At 45.5% G+C, this 17583-nt stretch overlaps 1 protein-coding gene across 1 annotated transcript in view; it reads right to left on the reverse strand.

Moving 5' to 3' along the window:
- The window catches only part of LOC121543033 (activating signal cointegrator 1 complex subunit 3), a 160326-nt gene that overhangs the window by 59759 nt on the left and 82984 nt on the right, over positions 1-17583 (reverse strand). Inside the window, exons 13-17 of the mRNA XM_041852716.2 lie at positions 16729-16905; positions 16254-16325; positions 13268-13402; positions 1929-2120; positions 1392-1616 (exon numbers count right to left, since the gene is read on the reverse strand). Of these exons, the coding sequence (XP_041708650.2) occupies positions 1392-1616; positions 1929-2120; positions 13268-13402; positions 16254-16325; positions 16729-16905 (801 nt within the window). The remainder of the gene's footprint in view (positions 1-1391; positions 1617-1928; positions 2121-13267; positions 13403-16253; positions 16326-16728; positions 16906-17583) is intronic.

The raw sequence follows: 17583 nt of genomic DNA on the forward strand, positions 1-17583 counted from the left end.
TTGGTAACTTTATTAGAATATATTTCTTTACCTGAGTGTGGATACTGTTGTATCCTGTGTGGTGTGTACGTATATAATTGCTGATTACCCTGTTTGGTAGCTTTGTGTGTTTCTGGGAAAAGGGGAGTTTAAGCTAGTTGCCCTTGGGCGTACATTACCCGTAGGAAGAACTCTGTCTATAAACACTAGTGAGACCTGAGCGGACCACCCACTGTATTTTTGTATGGTAGCAGTAGCCTAGCGGTTCTTGAGGCAGGCAAGATCAGTTTAGGGGGTTTTACACTATTGTTTCATTTCTTGGGTCCTGCTCAGCCCTTTTTCCCAAACCCTTACCGTGTGTTCAGCAATAAACACTTTGTGTTTGACGGTAGTTCATGGTTGTTGTGTCATTTTTGGTTCTCACTGTTCCCTGCCACACTTATAATTTACATGAATTTATGTTACGGGTCTCATGTCCATCCACCCTAGATGTTTAGAGCCACGGGGTTCGTAACAGGGCTGATCATTTATAATGATTAATTTTATGTCCACAGAAAATTGCATAAACACAGTGAATATAATGTAGGCCTACCTGTTAGGGTAACTTGGGGTAACACACCCCTGCCTGTACTTCTCACAGAAACCCCTTTCCCTGGTTGACACTACTCTTGCTTAACTAAGAGTCCCATCTGTCTCATGACAATTTTTAAAATCACAAAAAAAAAAGATTTTGAAGAAGGGTGGCGTTTTACCCCCAAGTTACCCTATAATTGCCCTGTGTTACATTTAGCCCACCCTCCCCTATGCACTCACAGTATAATTACTGCTGAGCTTAACCATGCCAATGCTAAAAAAACTATGGGTTTAAAATGGTGCAGTTTGCGCATATTTAGGAGTTGAGAAATAAAGTAGGAATGGAAAGCTGGGATCCGCCTATTTTTAACAAAGGCCATTACAACTGCTGTTTTTCCCACGATTGTATTAAGAATTGTTGTGCATTGACTGCTTGTCAGAATGCATGTTTCCCTCGCTATGGCACTCGCAGCTGGAACGTGCCTTGAGAGGAATATTTACCTTGTATAGAACACACAACAACAAGGCGACTAGGTAAATAGACAAACTATTTCACTATGGGTTTGTCTGTTTTTAAAAGATTCATTACTCGCTTTGTTTGCAGTGGAAAAGTACATTTGGACTGTTCTAGCATCTTCAAAGTGCACCTCGGCAGAAATATTTGTTGATGTTTCTTTTTTCTTTGTGTAGCGGCAATGATTTTGCCGTGGTGCAGCGCCACAGCTAAATGACTGAAGTGGAAACACTGGTATGATTGTTAAAGGAGAGGTCCTGAAGATGTGTGACTGGTGGATAAGACCTTTACCAGCTATATTATTGACGGTGGCGTGTGTCCCTACCTCAGCGTTGAGGTTGTCAGCCATGGTCTCTAGGAACTGGCTCTCTATGGGGTTCTGCTGGGTGAGCAGGGTGAGGTAGTGGCTCAGCTTGTCATGTGCCGTGATGATGGTGCCCTCGCCGTACTTGTCGAACTGGGGCCGCCCGGCACGCCCGAAGATCTGCATCACGTCCAGGATGCCCAGGTCCACCAGGGTACCACGCTTAGCATCGTAGATTTGAGTGCCCTGTTGATGTTACCACGGGAACAAGAGTGGCCGGATATCAGTGGCTTTGGAGAGATAATACAGTCCATATGGGCAAACATGTCTGCATGTTTTAATACAGACACCTACACAGATTTACAGTCTTCTAAGAGTGAAGGGCATATGATACAGACTTACAAGTTCATACCTCAATCAGACGGAAAAACTCCCTCTCACACACAAACTACCACAAGCGCACGCACGCACCCAATGCAAGTAAGCCTTTCGTTGGACAGTGTATACCATGTGTATCCTGTACGACTAACAAAACTTGAAACGCGCGCACAAACCAACCTTGATGATGACAGCGTGTGCAGGCAGGTTGACTCCCCAGGCCAGTGTGGCGGTACAGCACAGAACCTTGAGGTAACCCCTGGAGAACATGCTCTCCATCAGGCTACGGTCAGCACGCAGCATCCCAGCGTGGTGGATCCCAAAACCATCTGGGAACATCTCCTTCATCTGCTTGTTCCTGGAACGTTGGATCTGAGGGAGAGAAGGAGAGAGAGAACACAATCAGGAGAGAAGGAAAGAGAGAACCAATCAGCACAGCCTGGGTATGTGGAAGAGAGGAAGAAGGATGGAGAGAGAGTATTGCTTTAACAAGTACTTTGTCATGCCAATAAAGCATTTCTTACTACCCCAAGGATCAGAGATCAAAGATACATTTTGAGTCAGCCACAGTGGGCACAACATGCCAACTGCTTTATGGCTGTGTCCTTACTCAGACCTAACTCCCCACTGCAGCTGCTAGGGGGCACCATGAAGGTGTCCAGACTGTTACCCAATAGTTATTATCACACATCTGTAGTGTAGTTCAGACTGAGATCTATAAAACAGCTGCTGTATTGATCCTGCTGAGCCAGTATCAGTCAGTGTCCTTTAGTAGCTGATAAAACACTGCAACACTCTAAGTTGAGGTTTTATCTACGTTTTCATAGCTCTGTTAGTTTAAGGACCAGTAATTGAACTGAAGGTAACTACATTTATTCCCCCCTTGTTTCAAGTACACACATACGGAGCACGTACACACTAAGGCACGTGCGCTGATTGAGGTGTGTGTGTGTGTGTGTTGACAGGCAGAGAGGTGAGGTGAGGTGGTGAACTGGCCAGGCAGTAATAATGGCCTGCTCATCAGACAGCTTTATCTCTCTCTGGACGACTAAATGGAGGTCAGAGAGAGAGCACAGAGGAAAAAGCCCATTACAGCTAGCATCGGTCTGCTTGCGTGTGCTTTTTGTGTGTGTGTGTTGTGTGTAAGCGTGTGTGTGTGAGAGAGAAAGTGTTTCACTGTGTGTACAGTACATGCGCCAAATTGCACATTGGCTCACACTATGAGCCTTTAAATACCAATTGTGTTTCCTGAACACCTGATTTACTTAACAAAAGGCACATCTCAATAAGAGGTCCAGGTACAGTACCAGTCAAAAGTTTGGACACACCTACTCATTCAAGGATTTTTCTTTATTTTTTACTATTTTCTACACTGTAGAATAATAGTGAAGACATCAAAACTATGGAATAACACATATGGAATCATGTAGTAACCAAAAAAGTGTTAAACAAATCAAAATATATTTTATATTTGAGATTCTTCAAATAGCCACCCTTTGCCTTGATGACAGCTTTGCACACTCTTGGCATTCTCTCAACCAGCTTCACCTGGAATGATTTCCCAACAGTCTTGAAGGAGTTCCCACATATGCTGAGCACTTGTTGGCTGCTTTTCCCTCACTCTGCCATCCGACTCATCCCAAACCGACTCAATTGGGTTGAGGTCGGGGGATTGTGGAGGTCAGGTTATCTGATGCAGCACTCCATCACTCTCCTTCTTGGTCAAATAGCCCTTACACAGCCTGGAGGTGTGTTGGGTCATTGTCCTGTTGAAAAACAAATGATAGTCCCACTAAGCCCAAACCAGATGGGATGGCGTATCGCTGCAGAATGCTGTGGTAGCCATGCTGGTTAAGTGTGCCTTGAATTCTAAATAAATCACAGACAGTGTCACCAGCAAAGCACCCCCACACCATAACACCTCCTCCTCCATGCTTTACGGTGGGTACTACACATGCGGAGATCATCCGTTCACCCACACCGCGTCTCACAAAGACACGGCGGTTGGAACCAAAAATCTCAAATTTGGACTCCAGACCAAAGGACAGATTTCCACCGGTCTAATGTCCATTGCTCGTGTTTCTTGGCCCAAGCAGGTCTCTTCTTCTTACTGGTGTCCTTTAGTAGTGGTTTCTTTGCAGCAATTCGACCATGAAGGCCTGATTCACACAGTCCCCTCTGAACAGTTGATGGTGAGATGTGTCTGTTACTTGAACTCTGTGAAGCATTTATTTGGGCTGCAATTTCTGAGGCTGGTAACTCTAATGAACTTATCCTCTGCAGCAGAGGTAACTCTGGGTCTTCCATTATTGTGGCTGTCCTCATGAGAGCCAGTTTCATTATAGCGCTTGATGTTTTTTGCGACTGCACTTGAAGAAACTTTCAAAGTTCTTGAAATGTTCCGTATTGACTGACCTTCATGTCTTAAAGTAATGATGGACTGTAGATTCTCTTTGCTTATTTGAGCTGTTCTTGCCATAATATGGACTTGGTCTTTACCAAATAGGGCCATCTTCTGTATACCCCGCCCCCCACCTTGTCACAACACAACTGATTGGCTCAAATGCATTAAGGAGGAAAGAAATTCCACAAATTAACTTTTAAGAAGGCACAACTGTTCATTTAAATGCATTCCAGGTGAATACCTCATGAAGCTGGTTGAGAGAATGCAAAGAGTGTGCAAAGCTGTCATCAAGGCAAAGGGTGGCTAATTGAAGAATCTCAAATATAAAATATATTTTGTTTAACACATTTTTGGTTGAATGATTCCATGTGTTCTTTCATAGTTTTGATGTCTTCACTATTATTATAAAATGTAAAAAAATAGTAAAAATAAAGAAAAACCCTTGAATGAGTAGGTGTATCCAAACTTTTGACTGGTAGTGTAAGTCATGACATAGCACAAGTGTGGGGGGGACACTTCCTCTTTTGTTCTCTATTGCTCCTCTATTGCTCCTCAATCAAAGGGTGAGGCTGATGACATCACAGATTCCCATCAAACCAACTCTTTGAATGCCATACTCCTTGGACTTTGCGGTTGTGTCTAAAAAAATCACATTTGGTTAAACAAATGTTTTACCCTTTAGTATGTGTACTTTACTGTATTTACACATAGAATAATGCTTTTCAACAGTAAAAGTTCAAAAACTTTAACAAGTGGCTCTTCACAAACGAGGCTTTTCTTCACAAACTATTCTTTACAGACGATGAATACACTGCTTTATCTGAAATTCTCCATTCATGTTCCTCCTTAACCACCTTACCTACTATACCCTCACAACAGAGTGGTATGTGTCTAAGAAGGTATCCCTGTGGAGAATATGTCTTTCTATATACATTATCACGTATGCTAATGTAGTATAGGGTATTACATATACACTGAGTGGACAGTTTATAAGGTACACCACCCCTTTCACGAAAATGGATCGCTCCTACAGACAGTGAGTCACGTGGCTTGCTATATAAAGCAGGCAGAAAGGCAGAGACATTCAGTTACTTTTTAATTTAACGTTAGAGTTGACAAAATTAGTGACCTAAGCGACTTTGAGCATGGTATGATCGTCGTTACTAGGTGCGCCAGTTCCAGTCTCTCAGAAACAGCCGGCCTCCTGGGCTTTTCACGCAGGACAGTGTCTAGGGTTTACCGAGAATGGTGCGACAAACAAAAAACATCCAGTCAGCGGCAGTCCTGTGGGCGAAAACAGCTAGTTGACGAGAGGTCGAAGGAGGATGGCAAGAATCGTGCAAGCTAACAAGCGGGCCACAAACTGGCAAATAATGGCGCAGTACAACAGTGGTGTGCAGAACGGCATCTCGGAATGCACAACTCGTCGGTCCTTGTCACGGATGGGCTATTGCAGCAGACAACCAAACTGGGTTCCACTCCTATCAGCTAAAAGCAAGAAGAAGCGGTTCCAGTGGACACGTGATCACCAACACTAGACAATTGAGGAGTGGAAAAACATTGCCTCGTCTGACGAATCCCAGTTCCTGCTGCGTCATGGTGATGGCAGCGTCAGGATTTGGTGTAAGCAGCATGAGTCCATGTTCACATCCTGCCTGGTGTCAACGGTACATGCTGGTGGCGGTGGTGGTGTAATGGTGTGGGGAATGTTTTCCTGGCACACGTTAGGTCCCTTGATACCAATTAGGCAACGTTTCTATGCCCCGAAGAATTCAGGCAGTTCTGGAGGCAACAGGCCCGACCCGGTCCTAGATGGGTGTACCTAAGTGTATGTGTGTGTGAGTTTCCAAGATAGAGAGAGAGACAGAGAGAAGAGAGAGAGCTCCAGAACTAAGCATCCAGGAGCGGCCAAGCCTGAGGTGTCAGAGCACCGGCAGGTAGCCTGGCGGGTAGGAGCGTTGGGCCAGTAACTGAAAGGTTGCTGGATTGAATCCAAGAAAGGTTGCTGGATCGAATCTGTCGCTCTGCCCCTGAGCAAGGCAGTTAACCCACTGTTCCCCAGGTGCCGTGGATGTCGATTAAGGCAGCCCCCCACACCTCTCTGATTCAGAGGGGTTGGGATAAATGCGGAAGACACATTTCAGTTGAATGCATTCAGTTGTACAACTGACTAGGTATCCCCCTTTCCCTACACACGGCACACACTCCACCACCACGGCTCCAACTATACACACACCGTTAACCACAACCATTGACGTGAATGAACCAGACGGTGTCAATATGACACAGAGCAATATGACACCGGTTGTATATTATGTTAGGGCTTGGTAAAACTGACATCAAACTCTACACACAATAAAAGTAGCTAAAAGTCAACTGCCTGTGCAAGTGATATAAAAGCAACATCAACAATTAGGATGCAATGTCCCTCTACAAACATACAGCACATAGCCCTGACTGACTGTCCTGTGAATCTCACCACTGACTCTACTCTATACTGATGCACTGTAGGCACTAGGCAGTACTACCATCGCTCCATTCCCTGTAATACTGCCATCTCTTCTGTTATTCAGAGCTTCATAGCTAGCTCCCTCCACCACCGCCAACAGTGATACCCACGAGCACAGCACGCAATGAAGTGTTCATTTACTTAGCTAGATTGTAACAGACAGGATGGTTAATTGTTGATTTCATTTGGCCAGCCCTTGATAGTCATATCGCTTGGCCCCTTACTTCGACAGGCTTTTAAAACTGGATGAGCTGAAAGAATGGGCAGAGGAGCTGCCACTTACTCACACTCTACTACCCCTCTTTCTCTTTTTTCCTATAGCTCTTGCTTCATCTCTCCCTTTGTGTGTCTGATCAAAACATTTCTGCTGGGTACAGTATATCCAGTACAGTATAAACAGTATGTACAGTGCATTCAGAAAGTATTCAGACCCCTTGACTTTTTCCACATTTTGTTACGTTACAGCCTTATTCTAAAATTGATTAAATTGTTTGTTCCATCATCAATCTACACACAATACCCCATAATGACAAAGCAAAAACAGGTTTTTAGAAATGTCTGCAAATGTATAAAAAAAAAAAAACTGAAATATCACACTTACATAAGTATTCAGTCCCTTTACTCAGTACTTTGTTGAAACACCTTTGGCAGCGATTACAGCCTTGAGTCTTCTTGGGTATGACGCTACAAGCTTGGCACACCTGTATTTGGGGAGTTTCTCCCATTCTTCTCTGCAGATCCTCTCAAGCTCTATCAGGTTGGATGGGAGCGTCGCTATTTTAAGGTCGATCGAGTTCAAGTCCGGGCTTCGGCTGGGCCACTCAAGGACATTCAGAGACTTGTTACGAAGCCACTCCTGCGTTGTCTTGGCTGTGTGCTTAGGGTCGTTGTACTGTTGGAAGGTAAACCTTCGCCCCAGTCTGAGGTCCTGAGCGCTCTGGAGCAGGTTTTCATCAAGGCTCTCTCTGTACTTTGCTCCGTTCATCTTTCCCTTGATCCTGACTAGTCTCCCAGTCCCTGCCGCTGAAAAACATCCCCACAGCATGATGCTGCCACCACCATCCTTCATCGTAGGGATGATGCCAGGTTTCCTCCAGACATGACGCTTGGCATTCAGGCCAAAGAGTTCAATCTTGGTTTCATCAAGTCCTTTAGGTGCCTTTTGGCAAACTCCAAGTTGGCTGTCATGTGCATTTTACTGAAGAGTGGCTTCCATCTGGGCACCCTAGCATAAAGGCCTGATTGGTGGAGTGCAGCAGAGACGGTTGTCCTTCTGGAAGGTTCCCCCATCTCCACAGAGGAACTCTGGAGATCTGTCAGAGTGACCATTGGGTTCTTGGTCACCTCCCTGACCAAGGCCCTTCTCCCCCGATTGCTCAGTTTGGCCAGCTCTAGGAAGAGTCTTGGGTGTTCCAAACTTCTTCCTTTTAAGAATGATGGAGGCCACTGTGTTCTTGGGGACCTTCAATGCTGCAGAAATATTTTGGTACCCTGCCCCAGATCTGTGCCTTGACACAATACTGTCTTGAAGCTCTACGGACAATTCCTTCGACCTCATGGCTTGGTTTTTGATCTGACATGCACTGTCAACCGTGGGACCTTATATAGGCAGGTGTGTGCCTTTCCAAATCATGTCCAATCAATTGACCACAGGTGGACTCCAATCAAGTTGTAGAAACATCTCAAGGATGATCAAGGGAAACAGGATGAACCTGAGCACAATTTCGAGTTTCATAGCAAAGGGGCTGAATACTTATGTAAATAAGGTCTTCCTGTTTTTTTATTTGTAATATATTTGCACACATTTCTAAAAACCTGTTTTCCCTTTGTCATTATGGGGTATTGTGTGTAGATTTATGTTTACATTTAAATTTGTTTAATCCATTTTAGAATAAGGCTGTAATGTAACAAAATGTGGAAAACGGGAAGGGGTCTGAATCCTTTCCGAATGCACTGTAGGACTATGTATGGGGGTGAAGGGGTGTGTGTGTGTGTGTGTGCACGTGGCATGTGTGTACATTGTGTTATGTGCTTACATGCATGTGTGTGTAATGTGTGTAATGTGTGCTTCATTGTGTGTGTGTGTGTGTGTGTGTGTGTGTGTGTGTGTGGAGATGAAAGCATGGCAGCCAGTGTGTGATAGCAGTTCTTTGTTACTCAGAGGGACATGGTGGGTGGCACATCGGAACCACTCGCACTCAACTCAGCCTTTTACAACCTGATGATGTAGCAATTAAACAGGAAGATGAGAGAGAGAGTGGGTTGGTATGCATGACCACAGTTACATGTCAGACCGATCCCTCAGGCTACGAGGCTACCAGACTGCAAATTAGCTATTACACAAAAATTAGTATTTTCCTTTGCAGTACTTTTCTTGCACCCGTCTGTCTGTTTATGTACAGCACTGTATTATACATCTAGTCTGAGTCAGTGTGGTTGTCAGTGTGTTACCTGTATCCGACTGTGTGTGTGTGTTCTCTGTTGGAGTGTGTTTCTGTCTCATTGCAGTTTATCACTCTTTGGTCTGCGCTATCAGCTTGGGCGTACAGTAGTGACAGATCGTCATGGCAACTCAGACACATTCAAAAGATCGTCGGTGGTGTATAAATATCCCCAAACGAAGGCAAATATAGACATTAATGAGCACGTTGAGGTCCTGTGTATCGGCAGGCGGGCGGCGTGAAGTCCCAGGTGGCCTAACGTTTCCGCCGCATCTGAACGCCTACAGAGCAAAACGCTTCCCTCAGACAGACAGCCTGTCAATGCAACAGGACATGAAACCCCATCAAAGACACAGTACTGTACAGTAGAGGAGATGAAAGATACACTTCACTACCACCACTACACACACACACACCCCTAGAGTCCAGAGAGAGAGTGAGAGATAAAAAACAAGATGGATGGGAGAGGGGGAGAGGAAGATAGAGGGGTGGATGGGAGAGAAGAGGAGAGAGACAGTCGTCATCCTTTTATCCACATCAATGGGCATCCATCCAGTGCAAGGCCTCTTTCCTCTCTGCAGTCCACACTAGATCATCAGTACCTCTCCACCAAATGAGACTGGCCTTCAATAAAAGTCAACATCTCAAACTAAAACAAGCAATAAACCACCCAGTCTACATCTATACTGACTCAAACTGGCTCTCAGCACCATACATTAGACAAACACCATACATACTGCTGTACAAGCCACAGACACTACTTCACTGACTAGAACAGATCTCTCTAAAGCCAGGATGGAGTCATGTCCATGGCGATGAAACGGCTCAATCTGAGTTCACTGGGTTCAAAAGTAATACACTATATAGGGAATAGGGTGGGACTCAGCCCAAAAGAGGTGCGGAGGAGAGTTGTCCTGTCCTGCTGTACCCTAACATGGCCACTAGGTGGCTCTTCACCTCCACGGCTGAGCTGAGCCACTGTATTGTTCTCTGGTGCTGGGTTGCTGAGACAGGCCTGCACCTTTCATCTCACAGAGAGGACCCATCAAACTGGAGAGGACAAGCTAGCGGGCTCCTCAGTGTTGGTGGAGTTCTCACACAGGCATACTCACCATGCACTCGTACCCTGACACCATACACACACACACATTACACGTGCATACATGCTAAGGGCACACACATGCGAGACAACCCTTTTCAAAAGTAGTTAGGACAGGCCTACACATGGTCTGACCGTTCAAATATTCCACTTAATAAGGAACTTTTACTCTTTCACTCTGATAGACATGATTTGCATAGACATGATGAGCTAGCTCAATAACTAACCATTATTCCAGCAGCACTCTTTATTCAAGTGGGTACATTAAGATATCTAAGCTAGATTGACAGCCTCTTCAACCCCCGAGTCAATTAATGAACATTATGAGAGAGAAAATATAGTGGAATCACTTTTGACTTTTAAAGGTAGGATAAATAATGCCAAATGATATAATTGACCTTAGAGGTGCTGTAAATTCTATACATATGCATAGGGGAGATTAAAAACACCTATAAATATTAATGTGGGCCAATTTCCCAGCACAAATAAGTCATGCATTATCTCTGTGTGGGCTTAGAGTGGGATCAGCCCGTGCCTCCTCCCTCCCCCACTAATACAAGACGGACTGACGGACTGACGGACGGACGGAGAGACCGACATAAAGCAGGACTAACCGGACAATGGAGGAGAGAGATCAACCAACACTCCTACTCTGGAGGTCCTTCTCCAACACTTTATTTGATGCTATGCTTATTAGCATCTACTTTACTAACAATTAGTAAACTATAGCGCTTGTTCACATAGCATTAGCACATCTATATGCCAGCCATTTATTATGCATAGTTTTAATCATATATAAACCATCGAACAACAAGCTTTAAACATGGGTTTATTCCATTTAATGGTTAACATCAGAAATCTAAAGAATGTAGCAATAATTCTAGTTTACTGTATCACTTTTTAAAGTGTTACTGTTCCATCTGTACTGAGGGTCTAATTCACACCTCAAAAGGAGCACACAGTCCTCTTTAAAGTAGACTAGCTTTCTGATGTCTATTTTAGTCTCCTTACATGTATTATAAACACAGAATGATGTGTATTATTGTAATACACACTATTAAAAGATGCATATTCACAGGCATACACACACTTTATCTTGAACTAATTCATCCATTCCGTCTAACCAGGCCACGAGGCACCATTTTCAGCCCACGACATAATCTCTGGTCTGTATTTGCGGATTTCCAAAGCGTGAAAAGTGATATGATTTGTATATTTATACATTCCCCCATATAAATAGGAGGGAAGATTAGAGGCACATCAATCTTGGGCAGGCCCCAAGGAATAAAGGAAAGGTTAGTACATTTATCACTCCGCCTCATGTTGCTCTACTGCTCCGCTCTCTCTGCTGGGAGAGATTTAAATATGGAGAGACGTCCAGTCTGACTAACCGTCGTCCTCTGAGGACTGCTGCAGATACACCGCTGTGTACTCTCCGTGCACACACACCATTAACTAAGAGTGTGTGTGCGGACAACACATGCACGCACGGCACACACACACACATACACACACACACACACACACACAGGTGAGAATGTAGTCCATGCCGTAGCCTCAGTGGAACAGTAGCTGTGTGAGGTAGAGAGGAGCAGAGTGGCTTCCATAAATCACTGAGGGAGCAGCAGGCCAACACTGACACTGTTCTCTGTGTGTGTGTGTGTGTGTGTGTGTGTGTGTGTGTGCGTGCGTGCGTGTGCGTGTGTGTGCACGCGGGCGGATGTCTATTGATCCCTGTCCTGTGTGATTGACTGTAGCCATGGGCTCAGGATGAATAGAATCAATCATGACCAGCAGGTTCTGATCAGACGCTCCTCTACTCCTCTGCTGCATGGACACTAAATAATGAGTCTGGTTGGGTCCAACTGGACTAGAGCATGGGCCAAGCTACACACATAGAGATCCTATTAAATCACTATAGCATGCTAATTCCTAATTGTATGGCTACACACACCACTGACTGTCTGTCTGTCTACATCTATATGTGTGTAGGTCTGTCTGCCTGCCGGTCTGTCTGCCTGCCGGTCTGTCTGCCTGCCTGCCGGTCTGTCTGCCTGCCGGTCTGTCTGCCTGCCTGCCGGTCTGTCTTCATCTTCAACCATAACTCTACTCCATGGACTACAGGTTAAATATCAGTACTGTCCTCCTCAAGCACATACAACACCTATGCTGTTCTCATTCATAGTATACGTAGAAGGCAGTCAAACACTAACTGTAAGTCGCTCTGGATTAGAGCGTCTGCTAAATGACTAAAATGTAAAACAATTAAATACTTAGACACCACACGCCGTGTGACTGAGTGCCTGAGCTCCACTTCACTCTGTTCCCTGGCCTGTTAATTGGCCTGTATCGGAGTGCTGTAAAGTTTGTTCATGGTTTCTACGGGGGCAGAGCGGGCCTTCTCTGACTCTCACAAACATCCTTCCTCTTTGTTTACAGCTCCCCCCGAGGAACCTGCTCTAAAGAGGTGACTGACCTCAATTTCTCTCACTTTCCTCACCATTAAATCTCATCAATAAATACTCCTAAATAACGGTGTTTGTCTGTAGCCTGAGCCAAAGAGGAGAGCCAGCCCAGGAGCGCACGACCACTTTACAGTACACACAGAAACTTTAGTACACACTCCAGTAGACTGGAGTCTACAGTTACAGGAACTTTAGTCCCCTCAAACACTGTATCATGATAGATAGGGGTAGAAGTAATAGTCTCCAGCTTAGCTACTGTATTGGTGCACTGAATTGAGTCAACAGTGTCTGTAGAAGAATACTGTTTTGTGTGTATCCAGGTATAGTAACGTAGATTCACCTTTATCTGACGTGAACTCATGTAAGCTTCTTTACCCTGGCACACTCTGTACCTGTACTCCATGTAAAGACTCAGATGGTCCTGACAGTCCCTGTAGCCAACAATAGCTCTGGTCTACTCCTAACCAGTAGATACTCCTAACCAGTAGTTACTCCGAACCAGTAGTTACTCCTAACCAGTAGTTACTCCTAACCAGTAGTTACTCCTAACACAGGTGTGCTCCTCACCTGAAACAGAAATAAACCAATGTATGTTCCTTACCGATTTCTCACACTGGCCGTAGTCAGGTCCATGGTCTGGCTGGAAGAAGGAAGACTCTCCACGGTTCTTGGCCATCTCGATCAGCCCCATGGCTGTCCTCACCGTGGCGTTCCGAGCATGGACAAACACCATCACCTGGGTCACACAGAGAAAAGAGACACGGGTCAGTCTGGGTTAAAGGGCAAAACACAGAGAGGATGGAGAGAGGTCAGTCTTAAGCATGGACAAACACTATCACCTGGAATGGAGACGCAGAGAACACAGAAACAGGTCAGTCTGGGGCCAAAGGTCAGAGGTCAAAACACAGAGAGAGGTAGAGGTCAGCCCATACGGTTCGCTACAACATTCCTCTTTCATCTAATAGCACAGTGCTGTTCCTTGCCACACTAAAGCTCCATTGTGACTGCAGATACTTCTCCTCTCCTGCTGTACTGTATGAGAACAGCAGAAGGTCATGGTGCCATTTTAATCTTTGTTAAAGGACAGAGAAGGGCTGTAATTTTCCCATTACACTCAGCCTGCCCTTGTAAAACAGTCAATACCCCAGACAAAACAATCAATAACAGAAGTACAAGACAGTTATGAGATGGAGGCAAAGGACCTCTCTCGCCCCCTCCTCTCGCCCTCCCTCCCTCCCCTTGCCCGCTCCCTCCCTCCATCCATCCCCTCGCCCGCTCCCTCCATCACCTCGCCCAACCCCTCTCTCCCTCCCCTCGCCCGCTCCCTCCCATCTCCCTCGCCCGCTCCCTCCCCCGCTCCCTTCGCCCGCTCCCTCCCCCCTCCCTCCTAGTCTTTTAAGGACACTATAAAGGGACTGGAGGGAGGGGGTGAGAGAGAGAGAGAGAGAGAGAGAGAGAGTGAGAGAGAGAGAGAGCGAGAGAGAGAGGAGGGGAGGGGAGGAGATGAGAGATATGAAAGGGAGAGATGTTAATATCCATGTGTGAGTGGGTGTGTTTGTCTATGTGTACGTGTGTGAGTACAGGCCTGAAGGGTGTTTCCTCGGTCTTTGTACCAGTCACAGAGGGAGCAGCAGAACAGATAATGTGCCACCATTGATTCCTGTTCTGCTGCAGAGCTCAGAAGTGTCATCCCCTCCTCTGGCACTGTTCTCTGTCTAACCCCCCACTGCTGAGCTGGCACAGATACACCCCTACTACGCACATGCCACACACTACAGACACTACACACACACACACACACACACACAGGGCTGTGCCTATTATGGAATTTTGGGTAACAATTAATTGCCATGCAAATGGTCACATTGTCATTTTTCTTGAAAAATGTTTCGCACATGTGATGTATCATAATGTGTCTCAGAAAATGTCACTGCAACCAGCGATCAGTTTACCCACCAATTATTTTTACCACTACGTCACTACCACACATTCACGGATATGCACTGGACACACACACACAGAGATAAATAGATGTTCCTCCCTCTGTCTAATTTCACATTTCATGCATAGGATCAATGTCAACCCATTGGTGCAGTGGTGTAGGGCTGAGATGACAATCACATAATTGACAATTATAGCCAATAACAGTGAACTAAAAATACGAATTATTATAATCGTGTAATCAACCATTTTGGACAATAACCGTGAACTAAAAGTAATAAACGTCATAATCATCTTATTACATTCATTTTCGGCAGGGGGATTCAACTTTGTTTTCAAGTAAGTATAGTTTACCCAATAGCAGCAGTCAAAACCATTTGTTTTTGAGACAGGAGAGTCACCAAAACTGTGCTGTATTTGTTGTAGCAAATTTTCAATGATGCATTATGATACATTACAAGCTCAAAACATTTTGAAATGTCAGCTTGAAACTTTTCTTATTTCTCTTCAAGTCTAATGTGTCATCCTTCAGCCATGTTGAAGTCAGCAGCAGCAGGGTATAGCAGGATAGTTTCATCTCCTCAGCACAGTGACTTAAGAAATGAGAGACTGTCAGGGGTTTGGAAATGACCTGCGGCAGCAACGCCAGATTAAGTGAAACATTCCCTTAATGTGATGCTGTACATTACACACACACACACACACACACACACACACACACACACACGACAGACAGTCAACAAACAGTCTATGTGTTATCACTAAACAGTCTATTCTATGAATTAGCCTAAAGTGAAACCTCTTTTTCTGCAGGGTTACCTATACTAAGCAGGAGCTCACGCAGATTGAGCAGCAAAGTCTAGCCTGGCGTCTCTTCCTCCCTACACTGTGGGCCCATAGAGACCACTGCAGCAAACTGTTATTTATTGAAGCTGTTTTATCAGTGCAGAGCTGTGAGGAGGGAAGCATCCACGGTAACCGCTGGTTTGAGCGCTTATTAAAGTTCAGTCTGCCGGCCTGAAACCCCAGCACAGGAGGGCCAGGGGGCTTCATACAGACAATTCCATCTATCACCCTCCCAGATGAAATTAATATATGTCATAGCCACTTCTGACAATTTAATATGGAGCCTAGACAGATGCTCCCTATTGGAGAGTTCTGGCTCCAGGGCTGTGACCCACAGACGGAAAGATGACATCACATCTAGACTCACCTACTGTGGGACTGAAAACACAAACAACACATAATACATTATGCACAAACCACATTTTCCAATTCTGATACCAGAACATGGTACAGTATTTCAGATCCTTTTAAAAACATTTATTGACTGCAGGCAAACTCTGTGTAGATACATTTACTTGTGCACTGTGTGTGTTTGAGTGAGTCAATGTGTGTGTGTGCGCTCGTGGTGTGCCTAAGTGTGTGTACGTGTTGTGCACGTAGGTGTGTGGGTGTATGTTAAGGGGATGCAGACAGAACCAGCAGGCTGGACTGGGAACGCAACACACAGTGCAGATGGGGCTGAGTGGAAACGGATGAATCCACAACTCTGGAAGCTGGGGGAGTGAGTCTGGGAAGGGAGACGGACTAACACACACACACACACACACACCCACAGTACAGTACAGTACAGGGAGCCTTACCTGATGTCCATTTCTGATCTGCTCCAGAACCTTGTCATAGCAAACCTCCTCCATGTCATGAAGCTGCTGAATCTGAGAGAAACACATATTAGCTGTGTTAGAACTTTTTAAGAGCATTGGGCCAGTAAACGAAAGGTCGCTGGTTCGAATCCCTGAGCCGGCATGGTGAAAAAATCTGCCGTTCTGCCCTTGAGCAAGGCAGTTAACTCCCAACAACAACTGCTATCCGGGCACCGATGACATGGACATCTATTAAGGCAGGCCCCCGCACCTCTCTGATTCAGAGACACATTAAATGCAGAAGACACATTTCGGTTGAATGCATTCAGTTATGTAACTGACTACGTATCCCCCTTCCCATACGTTTGACCAGGTCAAATTATTCAGAAAAACTCCTGGCCCTGCTAAAGACACATGAGTTCGGCAGTATGGTCAGCTTGATGTGTGTTAGCAGTGTGTGTGTGTGTGTGATCACCTTGTTGGTGGTCTTGATGCCGACAAAGCTCTGTCCGAGGGGCACGGGTCTGAAGCGGCTGTCGAAGTAGAAGAGCCCGATGTAGGGGTTGACGTGGAGGAAGGAGGCCACGTCCAGGTAGTTGGGCAGTGTGGCCGACAGACCCAGGATACGGATCATACTCTGGCTCGACTCCACCTGGAATAAACGCACACCAAGGTCAAAGGTCACACCATGATGACATACTCTGAATGGACATCTTACCGCAATGTCCCACAATGACATCACAAGCATCATGACACAAAGTGATTTCAGTAGGTGATTTGGTCAAACCCGGATGCTTCCCTACACCAGTCTCTTAGACAAGAAAGAAGTGATAGAAAAGTGCTGTCTTGCGCCCTCCTGTAGCTCAGTTGGTAGAGCATGGCGCTTGCAACGCCAGGGTTGTGGGTTCGTTTCCTTACGGGGGGCCAGTATGAAAAATGTATGCACTCACTAACTGTAAGTCACTCTGCTAAATGACTAAAATGTAAAATGTTGTACACATGAGATGTGTACTACGTGTATACACTTTAGAGAGAGAAAGACAGTGTAGGTGTGTCTGTGTGTGACAGAGAAAGAAAGCGAGAGTGAGGGAGAGAGAACAGATAGATGCAGACAGAGAGCAGCGAAGGAGAGAGAGTGAGTGCATGTGTGAAAGCCCTATCTCCTTGCCTCCTGTGCTGAGTGTGACAGGGAAGATTGGTAAGGCTTTTAATGTGATGCAGTACCTGTCTATACCCACTATCACGATAGGGCCTAGCCAATCCCTGGCAGCCGATAGGCTGAGCCGGGCCAGGGCTAACACACACACAGCACTGTGTCAGATCTGTGTTG

The sequence above is a fragment of the Coregonus clupeaformis genome, chromosome 28 (genome assembly GCF_020615455.1).
Source record: "Coregonus clupeaformis isolate EN_2021a chromosome 28, ASM2061545v1, whole genome shotgun sequence".
In the NCBI taxonomy this organism is placed as follows: Eukaryota; Metazoa; Chordata; class Actinopteri; order Salmoniformes; family Salmonidae; genus Coregonus; species Coregonus clupeaformis.